This window comes from Astyanax mexicanus, chromosome 15 (assembly GCF_023375975.1).
Source record: "Astyanax mexicanus isolate ESR-SI-001 chromosome 15, AstMex3_surface, whole genome shotgun sequence".
NCBI lineage: Eukaryota > Metazoa > Chordata > Actinopteri > Characiformes > Acestrorhamphidae > Astyanax > Astyanax mexicanus.
In genome coordinates this window covers 6,137,926-6,158,099 of record NC_064422.1, presented here as the reverse complement: position 1 = coordinate 6,158,099, position 20,174 = coordinate 6,137,926, and the positions used below count along the sequence as shown (strand labels likewise).

At 39.3% G+C, this 20,174-nt stretch overlaps 1 protein-coding gene across 2 annotated transcripts in view; it reads right to left on the bottom strand.

The window, feature by feature from the left end:
• pcdh15b (protocadherin-related 15b) overlaps positions 1-20,174 on the bottom strand; it is a 459,821-nt gene that overhangs the window by 47,173 nt on the left and 392,474 nt on the right. For both annotated transcript variants that reach the window (XM_049464765.1, XM_049464764.1), the window contains 2 exons: positions 11,928-12,143; positions 5,825-5,913 (listed from right to left, as the gene is read on the bottom strand). In XM_049464765.1, coding sequence (XP_049320722.1) covers positions 5,825-5,913; positions 11,928-12,143 — 305 coding nt within the window. The remainder of the gene's footprint in view (positions 1-5,824; positions 5,914-11,927; positions 12,144-20,174) is intronic.

The following is a 20,174-nucleotide window of genomic DNA, read 5'->3' as shown; positions in this document are numbered from 1 at the left end:
TTTGCCATCTGTAAGTTAATGTGGTAAGTTGTTTCATTGATTACTCTTTCTGGTTAATATGGTATTTCTACTAAGAATCTCAGAATTAGGATTTAGATAGTAAACTAAAGCAGTGAACTGTGGTGTACTGTCTTATAACTGTCTATTAACAACTGTTGTGAACTGTTTATGACTGTTGGTTGACCTTGTTGGTTGACAAGAGCATATCTTGTGGCGTTCCACAGAGTTGTACTCTACGGCCAATGAAACTGATGTTAATAATGATAAAACTGTAGCTCTGAACTAAACATAAACAAATGTAATGTTAGGAAGTTTACAGGTGGAAACTTTATCGATTTTAGTCCTTACTATTTTAATCTAAGCAGTTTTTTTCTGAGGTTATCTAGTGTACCACCTTAGGATCCTTCGAGTACCACCAGCGGTACCCATACCACAGTTTGAGCGATTCTGTAGATGTTAGATCAAACCGCCCACTGCCTACTCTACCAAGCAGGTGACACTTAAAACTTTGAAGGGCAGTACATCCCTACGACACCAACAGCGCACCTATACGCATCTACAGGAATAGGTGATAATGATTAGGGGTCCGTATCTTCAGAATGCAAAGGTGTTAATTATCCCAATCACCAAGCGCTGCAATCAGAGACAGAGCAACAATTACAAGTCCTAAATATACCTCCAGGTTAAATGCAAACCTTCCCTGAAAGTAACAGGGACATTTCTAGAGATTCCAGGAAGCTGAGCTGGTGAAGAGCTGAGAGAAGCAGAGAGAAAGAAAAAGAGAGAGAGTGACAGGAAGAGGTTGAGACGAAGCGAGCGAGACACCATCGCTGCGTAGGTCCTCATCTCCTGGTGTGTGTCTGTGTCAGCCTTGGGCTATCATCTCTAAGTAGGCCCTACTCAGCCAATTACCTGCTGCGCAGCAGATGGTTTCCTGACCACGGCTGCATGGGACAGAGGTGTATGTGTGTGTGGAGGGGTGGGGTGTGGGGCTTTGTATATTCCGGATGTTTGGCTGGGCTGCAGTGTGTGTGTGTGTGTGTGTGTGTGTGTGTGTGTGTGTGTGTGTGTGTGTGTGTGTGTGTGTGTGTGTGTGTGTTGGGTTGGGTTTAATGGAATAGAGACTGGATCAATAGATTTCCCCGGGGGAGGACAGCAAGTTGGCACCTTGCTGAGAAACACAGCCTAGAAAGAACAGTAGAAGAACCCTGGTACTGAGACATATGCCAACCAGTCCAAAGCCCAAGGTAAGAGGGACTATCAAATGAAAAAGACAAAAGATTTTATCCAAAAAAAAAGTTTTATTGGTAAATAATTATGGTATTTTATTTGTGCCGCCCAAGTGCTTCCTGTTACACTCATTATTAAAGCAATAAATAGTGTTAAATATCAGCGTTTAGTTTCAAATTTGGGTTTTGCCTTTGCAAAGTGAGAACACCCCTCACATTTCTGCATATATTTAAGTATCTAAGTATATTTAAGTATTTAAGTATCTTTTCAAAATGATACTTTAACACGATAAAAAAGTAGTCTGTGTGCATCGTATGTAACAGTGTAAATTTATTCTTCCCTCAAAATAACTTAATATACAGCCATTAATGTCTAAACCACCAGAAACAAATGTGAGACTACACCCCTAAATGTCCAAATTAAGCACTGCTTGTTATTTTCCTTCCAAAACGTCATGTGACTCATTAATGTTAATAGGTCTCAGGTGTGCATAGGTCTCATAGGTGTGTTCAATTTTGTAGTATAGCTCTCACACTCTCTCAAACTGGTCACTGAAAGTTCCAACATGGCACCTCATGGCAAAGAACTCTCTAAGGATCTTAAAAGATTAATTGTTGCGCTACATGAAGATTAATTTGGTCCAGCATGTGTCGAGACCTTAACCCAATAGAACATCTTTGGGGCATCCTCAAGTGGAAGGTGGAGGAAAATCCGACATTAATGGCTGTATATTTAGTTATTTTGAGGGAGGAATAAATTTACACTGTTACAGTATATAAGCTGCACACAGACTACTTTTCATTGTGTCAAAGTATCTTTTTATCAGTGTTGTCTCATCAAAATATATACTTAAATATATGCAGAAATGTGAGGGGTGTGCTTACTTTTGTGATACACTATATAGTTAGAGGAGTAACCAGAATAAAAACCAGAGAGCCAGAGACCCAGTATAACAGTTTGGAACATCCTGAAGAAGAAAGTCATCACTGGTGTACTAGGTAACAAATGTTGAACAGGTAGACTAAGGAAAACTATGTGATGAAGTGATGAAGAAAAAACATCAATAGCAACAACCTCCAGAGGGCAGAAGTTAAAGTATATCACAATCTACTGTTCACATAAAAAAATAAACAAAATTACGAATTGTTTGGCAAAAGAAACAAAACACTGATTAGCAAGAAGGATAGGAAGGCCAGGCTTTAATTTGACAAGACAGTACAGTAACAAGCCTACGAACTGATTATGGTTTGAAGTTTGGAGAAAAATAATAATTATCTTTTCATGATCTCAAACATACCAGCTCATTTGTGAAATAAAGTGGAGGTAATGTCATGCCTTGGGCTTGCATTAGTTTCTTTTGGAACAGGCTCATTAATCTTCTACCTATAGATGATGTTACGCATGATGGCAGCAGTACAATGAGCTCAGAAGATGCTACAGAGACGTTTGGTATGTCAATTTATAGAACAAAGCAACCAAAATGATTGGAAGATCCTTCATTATGCAGCAAGATAATGACCACTGCCAAACACACTGCCAAAACTACAAAGAAGTTAACTGGGGCAAAAAGTGGAAGGTTTCATACTGGTCTAGTCAATCTCTAGAGCATACCGGTAAAATTCATGGAGGAGAATACACGGAGTAACCCCCCTCCCAAAAAAACTAACACCAAGTGAAAAAGGCTGTAGTGAAAAAAAAACATTACAAAAGAAGAATGGAAAAGTTTAGTGATGTCACTAGGCCACAAACTTGATGCAGTTCCCTGGAGGAACGTTGTTTCGTTTCACTGTGTACTCTGTATATAGCTGAAATGACAATAAAAAACCACTTTGACTTTGACAGTTATTGCAAGCCAAGTATTTGGAACTAAATATCAAGTTTTATTCACTTTAAGTTATTTTAAGTTTGTTTGTTCTAATATTTTACAAAGAAAAATGGGTGAGTTCCAGCTAAATCTGCTATCTTCTGAACTGTCTATCAAATTCTTGAAATTGTTTTGTGTCATAAGCCTTATGGGATGGGATCCGAATGGAATTAGTTTCTAAGGTGGGTCCTGGGGTCATTTTCTCTTTTTGATGGGGTGGGTCCTCTGTGATTTTATTCCTGTCTGGAACGACCATGTGCGTGTTTTTTTTTTTTTTTCAGACGTTCTCTAAGAAAATTACAGGCTGAATTATCTACTGTTTTTTGCTGAAATAACAGTGAGTGGAAATGGAGGAGCTACTGAACGCGATGTCATGTGACTGAGAAAGCCTTAAAACTCACTGGTCCTCCTGTTTTTTCAATTGCAGTCCGGATGCAGGAGTTTTATAGAGTAAACGTTGTCCCCCTGAGAAACTAATTCTGTCCGGACAGGGCTATATTTATCTTTTAATATCAAACCCAAATGTTTTCAGTCTACAGAAGAATTTTAGGGATTGGCTATTCCAACACTTTTGGAGGAAAGTGTTTTTTTTTTGTTGTTTTTCTTTCATCCATCGTTCCTCCTATTGACTCCCATTCATTTTCACCTCTACCAAATGCCAATCTCACCACCAAACTGCACCTCCTCCTTCAGAGTGGGTCCTGTTCTAATTCATTCATAATATACACATAACCCTAAACTTGAACCTGAACCTACAGCTCAACCCAAGCCTATACTTAAATACTGGGCAAAATAACCACCTATCTATAATGTAAATCTTTAAAAAATCAGTACCAGTCAAAAGTTTGAACACTTAAATTCAGTGGTATTTCATTATTTAAAAATGTTCTTTTGTAGATTAATGATAAAGTCATGCAAACTATGAATGAACACTTGAGGAATTATTTAGCATTTAGGTGCTGTTATCTGGGAGCTGTTAACTTGTGGTTTCTAAGGCTGGTAACTCTGATGAACTCTTGCTCTTCCTTTTTTAAGGCGGTCCTAATGAGAGCCAGTTTCATCATAACATTTTTGATGGTCTTTAATACTGCACTTGAGAATACTTTCTTAAGCATAAAGTTCTTGATTTTTTTCTTCTTTAATTAGTTGAGTAGTTCTTGCCATAACATGGATAAAAAACATTAGTTAAATAGAGCTATTCACTGTATACAGGCTCTCTCTCTTCACTACTTTACAAGTGATGCTCTCAAACACACATTAAGAAGCAAGAAGTTCAAGTAATTAACTCTTGATAAGTTCAGCAGCACAGCTGTTAACTGAAAGCCTGAATTCCTGGTGACTCTACCTCATAAAGCTGACTGAAAAAATCCAGCAAAGATGTGCAAAACTGTGTTAATAGTTTGGAAAACTTTAGAATTAATTAACAATGCAAAACATTTTACAATCATGAAAAAAAACCTCTTAAACTGTACTGTATGTTATACATACACTTTATTAGGTACACTTGATTAACTGCTCATTAACGCAAATGTTGAATCAGCCAATCACATGGCAGCAACTCAATGCATTTAGGCATGTAGACATGGTGAAGACGATCTGCTGCAGTTCAACAAACTACAGCATCAGAAGACCACACCGGGTTCCCCTCCTGTCAGCTAAGAACAGGAAATAGAGGCTAAAATTCACTTAGGCTCACCAAAACTGGAGAATAGAAGATTGGAAAAACGTCACCTGGTCTGATAAGTCTCGTTTTCTGCATGGATCCATCCTGCCTTGTATCAACAGCTGCTTCAGGCTGGTGGTGGTGGTGAAATGGTGTGTGGGATATTTTCCTGGCACACTTTGGGCCCAATATAGTACCAATTGAGCACCATGTCACATCAACGCCACAGCCTACCTGAGTATTGTTGCTGACCATGTCCTCCATCCCTTTATGATCACAGTGTACCTGTATCTTCTGATGGCTACTTCCAGCAGGATAATGCTCCATGTCATAAAGCACCAATCATCTCAGACTGGTTTCTTGGACATGACAATGAGTTCACTGTACAAATGGCCTCCAAAAGGGGGTCCAACCCGGTACTAGCAAGGTGTACCTAATGAGGTGGCCACATGAGATCTTGAAGAAATGACAGTGCACTGCTTATTTATTTATTCTAATTCTGTTCTAGTTCTAGTTCTGCACAGATCCCTTTCTCAGATATCTAAATATATTTTGTAGAGTACAGTATATTCACACAGGCCCAAACCTTTACTCTACACTGCATCTCACTAGCACCACAGAGCTCCGGAGCGCCTCGCCTCGCCTCGCCTCTACACTATCTGGACAGCTGTCAGAAATGAAAATACTGATCACGTTCCAGGGGTGCTGAGTGCTTAGCCTGTAGCCATTAGCAGAACAGACAGATCCCGCCCCCCCGGACTGTTCTCTTTGAACCCGGCAGACTCTTTCTGCACTCTTCTTGAGGCGACTGGCCCGCAGCAGGAGGCCTGATAGAATCAAACGGCCCACTGATTCATTCTCCCGCGCAAACATTCGCACCCCACCCACACGCCCGAGGGTCCGGAGCGCTCCCACTCCTTTATTTCCATATTACAACTTCAATCTGCCCTTGGCTGACTGAGACAACTTCATTTGAGGGAGAGTAATAACTCCAGCCATTCATCTTTGTCTCGGTGACTGGTGGGAGAAGGGGGGTGGGGCTGAGGAGGGAAGGGGAGGGCCATTACCCAATCAGCTGCTCCTTGTTCTGCTCCACCACGGTAGGGGGGACGTTGGACACCACCACCTGCATGTCCAGCTGGTTCACCACAGATACCTGGAGAGTGAAATGGAAGGTGAAAGGGTTAATTAACTGGATTGAAGACATATTATAGAGTGGTTATTAAAACAGTGGGGATACTGTGCTTTCTCTAAATTAGAAATTCTTTCATCAATATGTTGCTTAATCAAAGTGTCTTTCTTGGGTAACACTTTAGTGGCTTCTATTATATTATATTATGTTATTATATTGGTTCTTCAAATGGGCTTGAGAGATTACTGCAGTATTCCAGTTAGTAAAAGCATAGGGCATACTAATGCATAAAACAGAAGTTAAGAGGCAGTTTAAAATATCCATTCTACCATATACAGTGTGGAAATAAGTGTCTGATACATACTTCTCAAGATGTTTTAGGTTTTGGGGATTTTTGGGGAACATTGAGTTCAGGTCTGGAGACAAGGATTAGGCTGGGTCACTCGAGAACCTTGAAACACTTCTTACAGAGCTACTCCTTAGTTGCCCTGGCTGTGTGATTTGGGTCATTCTGGAAGAGCATATGCCTCGTGTGGTCCGGACTTTCGGACTTTTCAGTCGGTGTGAAAGGGGCCGCGAACCACGGTCCGGAACAAAGGACCAGATTTTGGTCCGACCAAGAGAGGTGGTCTCGGTCTGGATCTTCTGATCCATGGTCCGGTTCTCCTGCAGTGTGAAAGCGCTTTTCTGGATGGTTCGAACTTTTAGACCAATTACAGGAAGCTGAGCAGGTGTTCCTCAGCAACGGCAGCAGCAGAAGAAAAATAACCATCTACTACTGACTTCAGCCTGCGGGAAGGCGGAGTTGGACATCGAGCGCGTCCAGTCCCACCCACTTTGTCCACGCCACGTCTTGTCAGTCTCGCAAGCTTGTAGTGTACACACGGTATTTAAGCCGGACGACGCGGCACATTATATTTAAAGTCCGCTAACTGCCCTGTACATTGTTTACTTCCATTCAGAGGCGGAGCTAAAGTGGGCGGGACTGGACGGCATGACGCACTGGACATCCAACTCCGCCTTCCTGCAGGCTGTAGTCAGTACTTTCTCAAAATAACCGGAAAAGCAGGAAAATGAGCCGTGGATACAGCTGCTTCAGGACAATCACGTTTGTTTGGTGAATTTGAACTAATCTAGAGTACTGTGCTGAAGTTGCTGCTGCTGCTGGTATAAAACCACAATAGCAGCTACTAACTACTATGGAGATGAAATTAATCTGTTCATTCATGTTATCCTGATCCTGGAAAGGCTTTCCACAGAATGAACCACCCGCTGAATTGTCAACACGCCAACATCAGACGCATGTCCTTCTAAAACCAATCAGCGTCAAGTTAAGGAAAACGCATCAATACGTAAGTGATGATGAAAGGATGTAGGAGTTTCACACAAAGGACTTTGGTGCGCTCCCTAAACTGCAGTGTGAAAACAAAAATAAGTGGACCAAATATAAACAATGTAGCAAACACATGAACCTTGGTTTGGACCACGGTCCGGACCTTCAGGTGTGAAAGCACCCTTAGTTCCCAAAATTCAGAGGAGCTCTGCAGGAGGAAGAGCTTTCTCTTATAAAGCTCCCCAACTGTGGAATAATCTCCCCGAATATGTTCGGGACTCAGACACAGTCTCAATCTTTAAGTCTAGACTGAAAACTTACTTGTTTAGTTTAGCTTTTGGTAATTAATGTTTTTTTCCCTTTAGATAAGGCTGCAGATTCAGGGGTTCATGGACATAGGGAATTGTGGTAAACTGAGATGCTGGTGCTGTTGTTCTCCCACCGCTCTCAGGTTTGTGGACGGTGGAGTGGGTGGATGCCAGTGTTTTAGGGAGCTTCCGTGTCTATGTTACCTTCTGGCTCTCTCCCTTTAGTTAGGCTGTTTTATTCACTCTGATAATGTTGCATACTGTCTGTTCTCCATAAATCTAATCAAAACTAATTCCATCTATCTGCCTTCCTCCGAGTTACTGACTGCCCGCCGGTCTGACACGAAACTGATGGATGTTGGACCCTCAGGATCTCCTGTCACCTGTCCGGCAGACTGATGGAAGTTATATTATCATTGCCTATTCTAATTTCATTGTGTATATAAAACAAATACACCAACACCTCAACAGGTATTAATTGATTGATTACCCCCTCTATCTCTCTATCATTTGTTCACGTGAATTTGCTTAATTTAAGTGACTGGAAAATCCATCCACCTTGCAGAGCTTAAATCCAGCTTAAATACAGGATATTTGGTACCGCTTTAGAACAAGTCTACCTTTATAAAGGGTTTATAAATGGTTTACAATTAGTTTATTAATGGTTACTAATTAGGTTGTAAATGCCTTAAAAATAATTAATAATCAGGCATAACACATAATTAGAAAGGGCAACAATGACCTGTTGTTTGCCAAATAGTGAACCCACAGCCTTTCTATCTATGTGTTATTACCATTAATAAACTAATTGTAAACCATTTATAAACCCATTATAAGGGTAGTCTTATTTTAAAGTGGTACCGGATATTTTTCTGGTCTAGCAGTGAGTCCCACTGTCTTCAAACTTTTGCTCCATTAAGCAGCAGTTAGTGGAAGTGGTTGCTTGATGCCTTGGTGTTTAATCGACCGTCCACATTCACCCACAGGACCTTCCCACTTTCCCACTGGCATCGGCCAGACGTCTGCCGGTGGCCAGTCCAGAAACACACAGTTATTTAAAATCTCAGAGGAGAGAGAGATCTGGCTCTGGACTCAGCAGAGCTGCAGCAGCAGATTGACGTCTGGAGTTCAGGTGAATCAATTCAGGCTTCAGATTTGACATGTTGAGCTAAAAAATAAAAAAAATCACTAGAATTCGACCATCAGAGTTGGATATATACATAAAAGCACAAAAAAGTAAGAATTTTTGTTTGGTACATTTGGTATTTATTTGTTGTATCAATGTTGTACCAATGCTTCTTGGTAATAAATCATATACTGTTGGAAATCTTGTTAATGTCCTTTTAAAATGCAGCCACTTTATGGAATTTGGAACTTTTTAAGAATTGCTATTGTCGTCGTTGTCACGCCTGACGCTGTCAGTCTGCCAGCTCTAGTCCCTGTTTGCCTCAAAGACTGTAACTCCCAGCATGCTCCACCTGTGATGACTCTACAATGGCTCTGTCACGCTCCTCCTCGCCCGTCTTCTGATTAGATAATTTCGTTATTACTCCCTGTGTATTCCTGTATATATACCCCTTTGTTTCCTGTCTCCGGTGCCAAGTATTACCTGGTTCTCCAGCTCTTATACAACGCATTTTTCTATTGCTTCCCTGTTTTCCAGTTCCTGACCTGTTTTCTGTTTCCTAGACCACTCTTTAACCTAGCCCTCTTACTACTGTCTTTTATTATCGACCTCCTGCTCTGTTTCCTGACTTTTCTCTTAGCCTGGCCCCTGCCACTACGAATATTAGTATGGCCTGTTTTACTGCTGCCTTGTTATCATTGTATTTTATTTACTTTGTAAATATATCTATATATCTCCTTTAGATTCATAACGTGCCTCCGCATTTCCTGGTTTCGGTGTTCATTACAGCTGTCCAATGAAAAACAAGCATCTCCAAAACAGCAACTTTACAGGAGAGAGAAAAAAAAAACATTCTAAACTTTCAATGGAAGTCAATGTAAAATAAGTTTATTTTAGGTCATGTTGAAGTATTTCTGTTGGTCCATTCATCAAGAAATGTTGGTACAGTGTGTGTTGGTACAGTGTAACTCAACAAAAAATGGATATACTTGTTTTTTCATTGGACATTGGCGATATGCACTTACACGCCTCCTACCTCACTACTGCTTATACTTGCACCATCATACCCACTTTATTCCCCCCCAACAACTGTGACCTTTAAAAAACCTGTATACACTCCTTCACTTTACCAGCTACAAAAAACTGTAGAATTCGACCACTGAGTTGGATATAAACATAACACAAAAAGTAAGGAAATTTGAGTTTGTTAGATTTGTTTTTTCTTTGTTGTAACGATGCTCCTTGGAGATAAATCTTATATCATTGGAAAGTCTGTTAATTTCCTTTTTAAATGGAGCCACATTTGTAAGGAACATGAATTAAGCACTTTTCAAGAGCTGCAATTGTCGCTGTCCAGTGAAAAACAAGTATCTCCAAAACAGCAACTTTATTAGAGAGAGATAAAACTTCCTAAACTTCTAAACTTTCAATGGAAGTCAATGTTAAAAGAGTTAATTTTAGGTAATTTGAAGTATTTCTGTTGGTACATTCATCAAGAAATGTTGTTACAGTGTAAGATACAGTTTGTCTGTTCAAATTAAGTAGTAAACTAAAAATCTTACTTGCACCATCATACCGACTTTAATCCACCCCCCCTCTACAACTGTGCCATTAAAAGAACTGTATGCACTTCTCCAATTTACCAGCCTTAAGCTTTTATACCTCTATATTTGCAGCACTTCTGTTTATACGGGTTCTGTTTATACTGGTACTGTAATTCCCTCTTTTACCCTCCCCCCATCATACCAAACTGATACACTCTCACGCTTATATTGTACTACTGTCTTGTTCTCTTGTCTCATAAATGTCTATATCTGTGACCTTGTTTTACTGTACATTTAGTGTCTGTTACTTTCCTTCCTGTACTTGCTGTTACTATAGGAAGGAAAGTAAACAAAGTAAACAGCTCCATGTGTTTGTTTAAGAAGTGGGGGTGTACCTGCAAAGCTAAGATAGGATTGGGCGGCTAACCGTTGACTGTTGTCAGGGTTTTAATCAGTCAGTGGCGCACCTTTATTTCCCACCGCCATGATAGAAACATGCTAGAAATTTAATTGAACACACCTGACTTCAAACCCAACACATCCATCAATGTAGATTTTTTCCTAAATTTAGACATTATTTTAACGGCATGGGTGCAAGGCGTAAAAAACAGACTTTTGACGGGGTGTAAGATAGCAAAAAGCATCACGACACCCCTTGCACAGGGTGTACAATAGGGCCCTCCATGCAAATTTACTCTAGCCTCTATCATTCATGTGCTTGTAGTGCTGCTACAGCCATAGGGAGTATGAGTTTCCTTTAGCCTAAATATTAGAAATAAATATAAAAAATATGATATTCAAACTTTTGACTGATTTCTGAAATAACTACACTAATAACATAGTACTGTACTTTTACTTTCAGTACTTGAGTAGTACATTTTAAAATAAACTACTTGCAACAATTAGATATAAAAAAGAAATTGTTGAATACTTTTGTACTTCCACCTAAATGTGGAGCTGAAAGAACTATTTAACTCAAGTAAATTTTTGATAGAGCACTTTTTTGATAGGCTACGTTCACATTACTGGGCTGAAGTGACTCAAATCAGATTTTTTGCTCAATGTAGCTCAGATCTGATTTTTATGGCTGTGTAAACATGCTAAATCCAATCCAATTTTTTTGAGTCACTTTTATATGTGGTCCTAAACCGGATACGCATCCAATCCATAGACATGCGACATGAATGTGAACGGTCAAATCAGAACTCATGCATCTTTTTAGTTTTATTCATTAGCATTAGTGCTACGTGCTTCTCTCTCGTACCCACACTCCATCTCTTGGTGCAGATGTGCAGCTAGAGCTGTAAAAAACAGCAAAAGCAAACCGTCTGGCTTTTTTTTCTCCTCCTCGACCTGAATATGAACTTTAGACCAGCTGTTTACTGTTTCTCCACTCCAGCAAAAGATGCTCCACATATGAGCTGCTAACAAACTCATCCATTTCCCTTTATAAAGCTACGAGTCGTCTCTCAAATATGAGTTTTTTTGTTGTTGGTGAAGGAGACGTTTATGCTCGTATCAATGTGCAGCATGTGAGACATTTCAGGGACAGATTCATTTACATTACACACAGATACACGGATTTTATGCAATGTGGTATGTAATGTGAACGTAGCCTTAGAGGGGGCTAATATCCACTACAGAAGCTAGTTACAGCGATGTGACAGTGATGTTTCATCCCGACAGTAACAGGTTCAGGTAAAGGCACTCGCAGGGTCACTACTCACCACCACTTGTGCACTGCTGCTCAGCCCCTCGCCGTAATTGTCCGTGGCGATGACGTCAAACCTGAAGTAGGAGCGGCGCATGTTCCTGTACATGATGGCGGTTTTGATGACCCCTGTGTACGGCTCAATCACGAAGCTGTCCTTTCCGTCCGCCGTCGGGGGGATGATGAGGTGGTAGTGCATGGCACTGTAATTCCCTGTGTCTTTATCCAGAGCCTAGAACACACACAGGCATACACGGAGTTTATTACATACTTCCTGTGTGGAATTACGGTACATTACCTCAACAATGTATACATTATTTTTTTCCCTAAATTGAAAAGTGAATATTGAATCATTTAGACTACGAAGGAACACATAAGGAACCAAGTAGTGTTAAAAAAAAGAAAACAAAATAAGCTTTCATTCTGTGCAACAGAGGTAACTTCGCTCTTCCTATTTCTAATTGTTTCCCATTTTCTCCCCAATTTAGCTAGGCCAATGTATATACCCCTATCACAAGTGATGCCACAACACCAGAAGTGTGTAGACTAGCACATGCCTCCTCTGATACATGTGAAGTCTGCTGCTGAAGTATTACCGAGTAGCATCACAGCACACTCGGAGGAAAGCGCAGCGACTCGGATCCGATACATCAGCTCACAGACGCAGCCTTGTTCTGATCGACATCACCCTAGGAATGATGAGGGGAAAGAGCGCCATCTACTGTACCCACCCAGAGAGAGCAAGACCAACTGTGCGCCCTCAGGGCTCCGGCAGCTGATGGCAAGCTGCATGACCAGGATTCAAACCATTGTCGCATTGTCTCACGTTAAAAGTTTTTTTTTGCTTCATCTTATCATTTACACTGTACAAAATGTAGCAACGTATTTTTATTTTATTTTTTTTACAATACTTTTTATTCCAAGCGAGGCTCAATAACATTATTTTATTTGAGGTCATCTTCAAATCCAGCCTAGTCCCGGAGCTCTTAATATGAACCTGACCCCAAATATAATATGACGCAAGACTTCAAAAGCCCAGTGATGTGCAAATTGTATCTCTAGGAATGCACTGACCATTTTTCACCCAGTTCTTGCATTGTATAATTCATCCCTACATTCCCAGGGCTTTTACTTTCTCATTGAAATGTATGGAAACAGTCCTATCCTCTTGAGACCCCGTGTCCTCATATGTGAACATTACATTCTGCTTCTCTGCACCATGGTACTTAATTTTTTAAAACTTTGACCCTTTGACCTCATATGGAGACACTTTTTGTACCATCTAGTGGTTACATGACAGCATTACACTTAATTGATTGAAAACAAGATGGTAGGAATCCCAGTCAAAAGTTTCTACTGCCAGTCCAGAAAGAGACATGAGCCAGATAGAAATTCTTATCCAATTTTATGTTTGAAACTAGTTCATGTGCTTACTGTAGAAAGTCCAAATGGCAAGAATAATAAAAAAGGTTAACTTAGGTCCTACTAATCTGAAATAGATAGGAAAATGTTAAAGGCACAGCATGCAAAGTCTGGGTCTCAGGAGGTTAAGTTCTCAGGCCCAGATTGGGTGGTTTCATGCCAAATTGGTCAAATTGTGTCTGATATTGTCTGAGGGAAATGATGGGCTTTGATGGGTGAACAAAACTGTGCTATAAGTGTTAAGAGCTAGTCCTGATTATGGAAATTTATATAAGCAGTGTTTGTGTTTGTTATTATGTTTGAATATTTACTTCTTTCATTGTTTGAAAGTTTATTTTTATGTATTGTAGTTAATTATATTTCTGACTGAATTGGTTCTACTTACCGTACAATACTCTAAATAAAATATTCTCAGAGTTTAGGAATCAATCTACACTGATGGGTGTGGTGGTCTGGAAGTGAGGTGTGCTCAGGTAAATTTCTGGCATGTTTCTATTCTATCTTTGTGGCAGGAAATACAGGTGCACCACTGACTGATTAAAACCCTGACAACAGTCAACATTCAGTCGCCCAATCCTATCTTAACCATGCAGGAACAGCGTGAATGCGCAGATCAGTATCCTCTGCTGAGATGCGTAAGAATATCAATGTGTCAAACTCTTAAAGAGAATGACAAGTGACACACTGATTGGTTTATTTCACATTATGCCCAAAACACACTCAACTATTTAGGATAATTACTCCATGCAAAGACTCCAAAGATCCAGCTGCGTGATGCACAATTGACCTGTGCCCTATAGATCACTAAAACGGGAACCAAAGTATTTTATTTAAGCCCATGTTGGAACAAACCCTGTAATAATCTGTCAGATTCATAAACCTTGACCAAAATAGTGCTGCATAAAAAAAAGACAATGGTATAAAAAGAAAAAAACTCTTTTTTAAATCATAGAAAGGAAAGGAAATTCAAGTTCATCTCAGTTGACGTGGGCTTAAACAGAGATGGCATGAACAAGAGTTCAGGTTTTCTTAAGTTTTAGGAAAGGAAACAGTCTGTACAAGAAAAACTTTATAATGCCATGGTATTACAACCCATTTTGGGTTATCACCTGCAGCCAGTTGACAGTGCTTCCTTCCTGCAGATCTATACAATCCGCTCTGATAGTTTCAGAAGGGGATGATTTTTGGGATTGGCATTTCTGCTGAAATTGAGCCCTTTAAGTCCCAGCTTCCCTCATTGGGCTTTTCTGATAAATAGTACAAATCAAATTCTGCCTTTTGGAATAAACTTCCTGTGAGTTTAATCAGCAAATTTTACTGTATACTTTATGTGTGACCATCAAATAGACACTAGGGTAGAGATAAAGAGTTAACACTCTTGTGGGAGTCAATCTTTTAAATATCTCAGGAGACAAGATTGACCAATTAACCAATTAACCCTGGCATCATTTATTTGCATTATGAGCAAACATACCACAGTTATTTTCCACCCTGCAATGTGATTGGCTGAGAGGCCAGTTTTATGAGTGACATTATCAGCAATAACGCACTGTAACCGAAGCTCTCCCTGTATTACTCCGCCACATACAGGTAACATAGCAACGATGCAGCGCTTACAAACCAAATGCGATATAGTTAAACATCACTGGCAGGCACTAGATTCCACAGGCACAATGAAGATATAGGTGGCATAGGCTAAGACGCGGACCCAAAAATAAATAATAAATAAGCCGTAAATTAATAAATAATTTGAAAATACTCATTGTTACACACATTATCAGCCAACAATATCAGGTTAAGTGCTCTTATTATTAAAATAAAAGCTTAAGTGTATATATTTTCCAGTTAATAAAGGGTATTTTAAGCTGAATGTAAGGTGGACTCTTGTAATTCAGCAGGTCTTGCCACAGGGGGGCGCCGAAGTAAACAAAACTTTAATTCTTAAATAAAAAACATTTTCTTTCAGTCAAATGAACAAATGATCAACACAGATTTCTCTTCTAAAAAACGTTTATTTATAGTAAGCTAAGATTTCCACAATGGGACTATTTTAACTGGCGGAATGTTTATAACCAAACAGATAATATTTTCTCATCCTGTTTAACTCAAAATCTTTTAATAAACAGCGATAATGGAACTGGGGTATAATCACAATAACACACTTGAGGTTCGTGCTATAATGTGTAATATTGGCACTGCTGTGATGCGGTCGTAGGCACGAGGCCAAAGGCCGATACGACACGTTATAGCACTCCCTCTCGGGTATTATTGATTAAATGTACAATCAGTGTGTAGTAAGTAAAGGCTTGCTTTCCCTGGATATTCTGTTAATACTGTACCTTTTTCTTCATATGTTAACTGCTTATTCACAGAAGGTTAGTTGGTGTTTTTGAAATCGACTCTGTAGTGCATGTCAGACTCTCACTCCATGTCATTATCAATTTAATTCCATTCTAAATCACAGTGCTTTCAGACTGTAGCCTCTGAAGTGGAACTGTGAAATGGCATTGCTGGAAGGATATAATCATGCTGAATGTTTTCTATCATTTTTCTATCATTTTTTTTTACTCAGATCCACTTGACAGGCCCTTTGAAGAAGCCACAGAATCTCAGTCTTTATTTTCATCATTAATTTAACATTAACAACCCATTTCAGTCTTTTGAACTGAGCATTTTTTGAAGCCCCATTACAGTACACCACAAAGAGTTAAAAGACCTGTTTTTCTTCACTACAATCTGATACACACTTAATCTGATATAGTTTGATCTCCTTGGCTTATTAGTTTCATCACAGTAAGGCAGAATACCGACTCACCAGTGTGAAGTCACATACCTGGTGATCGCTAAATACACTATACTAAACGTACTTAGTACCTCCTTTCATTACAAGAGTATCAGAGTACATCAGAGTACATCATATTAAATTATATTTTATCTTTTAAAAAATGCCATTGAAAAAAAATCAGACTAATTATACCTGAAAAGAGCGCATTACTATGAATAATTGAACCGACCTGTAATTTATCGGTCTACTCTTGCTTTAGTAGGAACTAATATAGTCTGTGTATAGAATGAAACATCTGCTAAATACATCCACAATGTGTTCTAAAAAATATACAGTAGTAGTCAAATGTTTGGGCACACCTCATTCAATGTTTTATTTTGTATGTCTTCCTACATTGTAAATAAATAAAAAAAAAGAATCATAGAAGAAACTTAACCTTCCGATTATCTTTCGGGTCAGATTGACCCTGCTCAATGTTTAACACCTTCAGATAAGCAGCTAATATCATTTTATTTATTTCATATTTAGTGACTTTTCCTAATGTAATGGGGACAACTGATTAAACATAAACATAATGTGATGGTATGGTTTCTATGTCCTGTAAACAGTTTGTATACATCTTTATTCTTTGGGGGCTGTTACGTGCAACGAGTGCACGTGTGTTTTGGTTTTCTTTTTGTTCCCCCCGTGTCTCTCTCTCTCTTTCTCTCTCTCTGTGTAGGTTACGTTAATGGAGAAAGGTGATTGGCTGAGCACCAATGAAGATCCTCCTCCAGCTTGGCTGCATCTGCCAATCACACTCTGCACTGAGACAGGAAGAGGCGGGCCTTACAGTGTAAGAGGAGCCTGAGAGGAGCCGCATGGCACGCAGCAGCATGGAGCGGTGTGAGCGCGTCCGAGGTGGCAGATACAAACGCTGGTTGTGAGAGTGAGAGCGGTTTAAGAGTGTGTGCATCTGAGTGAGTGTGTTTGCTGCCCAGTTAATGCTGAGGTAGTCCTGTTGAACAGTTGTGCTGTGAGTTTGTTCATTCTGATCCTGTGTAGATCCTTTGTTGCACTCTAGTCCAATTGTGCTGAGTTTATTGATTCTGATCCTATGTATACTTAAATCTACACTCTAGCTCCTAAATCTAAACTTTGGTAACAACTCACATTGTTTGAGCACACTAATTATTGTACCTCACTTCTGTTTGTCTACTGTGTGGACAGGTAAGATGGGCGCCCTACATTTACACACATGCAGGAGCACTTTTGTTTAAAGCTCACCTTCCGCGAAAATCCAATTTTTCTTGTTTTTTGTGGAATACAGTAGGTCTCTCCGAGTTGAATGTGTACACCTGCACATTAAACTGTTTTGCAGCCCCCATTGTCTGCAGGAGCTAAGCAAAGAAATCCCCCCTCCCCCCCTCCGAAAAACGGGTGAATTTTGAATTATCTTTCTGCCTACGTAGGCAGAAACTCACAGACCAGCCCACCTTGGCTCGAGAAACTCCCAGAGGCGGAGCTGAAGCGACGCAACATCACCGCTCATCAGTTAGGAGGTGGGAGGCAGTGAGCGGCAGAGCGGTGGAGGGGCGTCGCAGTGCTCCTAGCCAATCAGAGGAGAGATATTGGCATGCTGTTTGCATGTATGAATATTCATGAGCAAAGCTGGAATCCGGTCATTTTGGACACACCCCTAAAACAGTCCATTAAAAAAGAGCTATACAGAGACACCTGAGCACTTTTTTTTTTTTACAAAAACGGCTCACATGTCATTCATTCATACTAGAGACCACAACTAGACATTTTAAAATGAAAGAAAAAACGACGGAAGGTGAGCTTTAAACACACTAGGTTAGGGGCGGGTGCTACTTCTGTATTTTGGTTAGTTTAGTTTTTGGTTAGGCAGTTTAGTTTGGTTTTATTATTTTTTATTTTGATTTAATAATTTTTGATTTGATGATCATTATTTTGATTTATTTTCTCTTTAAGATACACTTTCTAGTTTTGTTATCAACATACTTAATTGCTTTATTCTCTTTATATTCAGTTTATTCACTTATTTCCTGATCCACTGTATATTTGTATTTATACTTTGACTTTTGTAATAAATTTCCTTTTGTTTTACCGCCAATTGTTGTCCTCCCACTTCCTCCTCATCACATGCATTATTGTTACTCCTCCTCACCCCTAGACAAAAGGGGAGGAGCATAACAGGGTCAATCTGAACTCAGGCTGTTTAAGCTGTATAAAACTGAAAAATAAAAAAATAAAATATTTTAAGGCTATTTAAGTTGTCAACAACTAAATACAGCATGTGACATGAACTGGGTAACAATTTAATTATTATATATTTATTATCTGTTGGGGTCAAATTGATCCCAAGGATAAAAGATGTTACTATTGTTGTTGATAACATTTAAATATTTTTATTCCAAGTGTTTTATAGTACAAAATGAGGTACTTAGAACTAATAAAAAGGCATTTGAACGCCAAATAGATTTCTATTTTACATATATAAGGTAAATCAATGAGATTTCATGGTGAAGTGTGTATTTCCAAATAATCACATGACATGTATGCTTTTTGTGTAAGGGGGTTGGGTGGGGGGTTTGACTTGATTTAAAAAGCTATTAAAGGAGTCAACAAACTAATATAGCATGTGACATAAACATAAAGTTTTTTTATTATTATATATAATACTTTCCGGAGATTAAAATTGCTGAGGTCAAACTGACCCTAAGGATAAAGGGTATTAGTAAATTTGAAGGTAACAGGAGGGTTAAAAGTGTTAAACAAACCAAAATACTCTGTGAAGCATTTAGGTGCTTGGGAGAGCTGTTAATAACTTGTGGTTTCGGAGGCTGGCAACTCTGATGAACTTATTAAAACAGAGGCAACTCTTGATCTTCCTTTTCTGGCGTGGTCCTGATGAGAGCCAGTTTCATCGTGAGGCATTCTTGATTGTCTTTGCGACTGAACTTGAGGATACTTTCTTGAGTCGTTTTTGAATTTTTTCGGATTGACTTTCGGATTGACCTTCATTTGTAAAAGTTGTTATTTTTTTAACTTAGTTAAGTAGTTTTTGCCATAACATGGGTTAGAACATTACTCAAATAGGACTATTCACTGTGTTCCAGGTGACTCTCTTGAAAATGCCAAGATATGCAAATCTGCATAAGAGGTGCCTACTTTGAATAATCTAAAATCTAAAATATATTCTGGTCAGTTTAACTGTTTTAATAAAATCATTTTCTTTGTTTTTCTTCAAAGTTCGAATGTTTTTTAGTATGATTATACAATGCAAAAAAAGATATTATTTGTGCTGATACCATATGTGCTAATTAAACTAATACAACAGGAGTGAGCAGTAACTGATTACAAGTAGTCATTACATAATCATTAAATCAATCAAACATTTTGGAAAGAGAGTGTCACGTCTGGTGCTGTTAGCTCCTCTGTCCCTTCCACACCAAGCTCTAACGGAGGTTCTCAGGTTAACAACTACACTACCCAGAATGCACCACCCGCTGACATCACGCATCCACCTGATCACGTGACACCTCACCTGCTTCCACCAGGAAGTCCCGAATACTGATTACTGGCACTATAAAGGTGCACGCCAAACAGACTACCACGCCGCGTATTGTAGGTTCTCCTCGTACAAAGCGTTACTTATCTCTTGTCTCAGTTTACTTTGTGTATGACCTTGCTTTTTGTTTCTCGACACCGATTCTTGCCTCTGCCTTTGATATTGGATTGTTTGTGTATGACCTGGACTGTACTTTCACCACCGCCTCTTGGATTATCTCTGATACTGGATTGTTTGTGTATGAACTCTGGACTGTCTCTCGTTTATGGTATGGTTTTGTCTTCATTGCTCTGTCTACTGGTGATTACCCTTTTTTCTGTATCGACCCTGATTACATCTGTTTATTATTATAATAAACATACTTTGTTTTTATCAGTATCTGCGCTTGTCTGCTATTCTGTTCTGACCATGACAGAGAGTTATTACATCTGAAGGTAAGAACTTTAAACATTCAATGAAAGACACTAAAGTCTGAGCAGCAT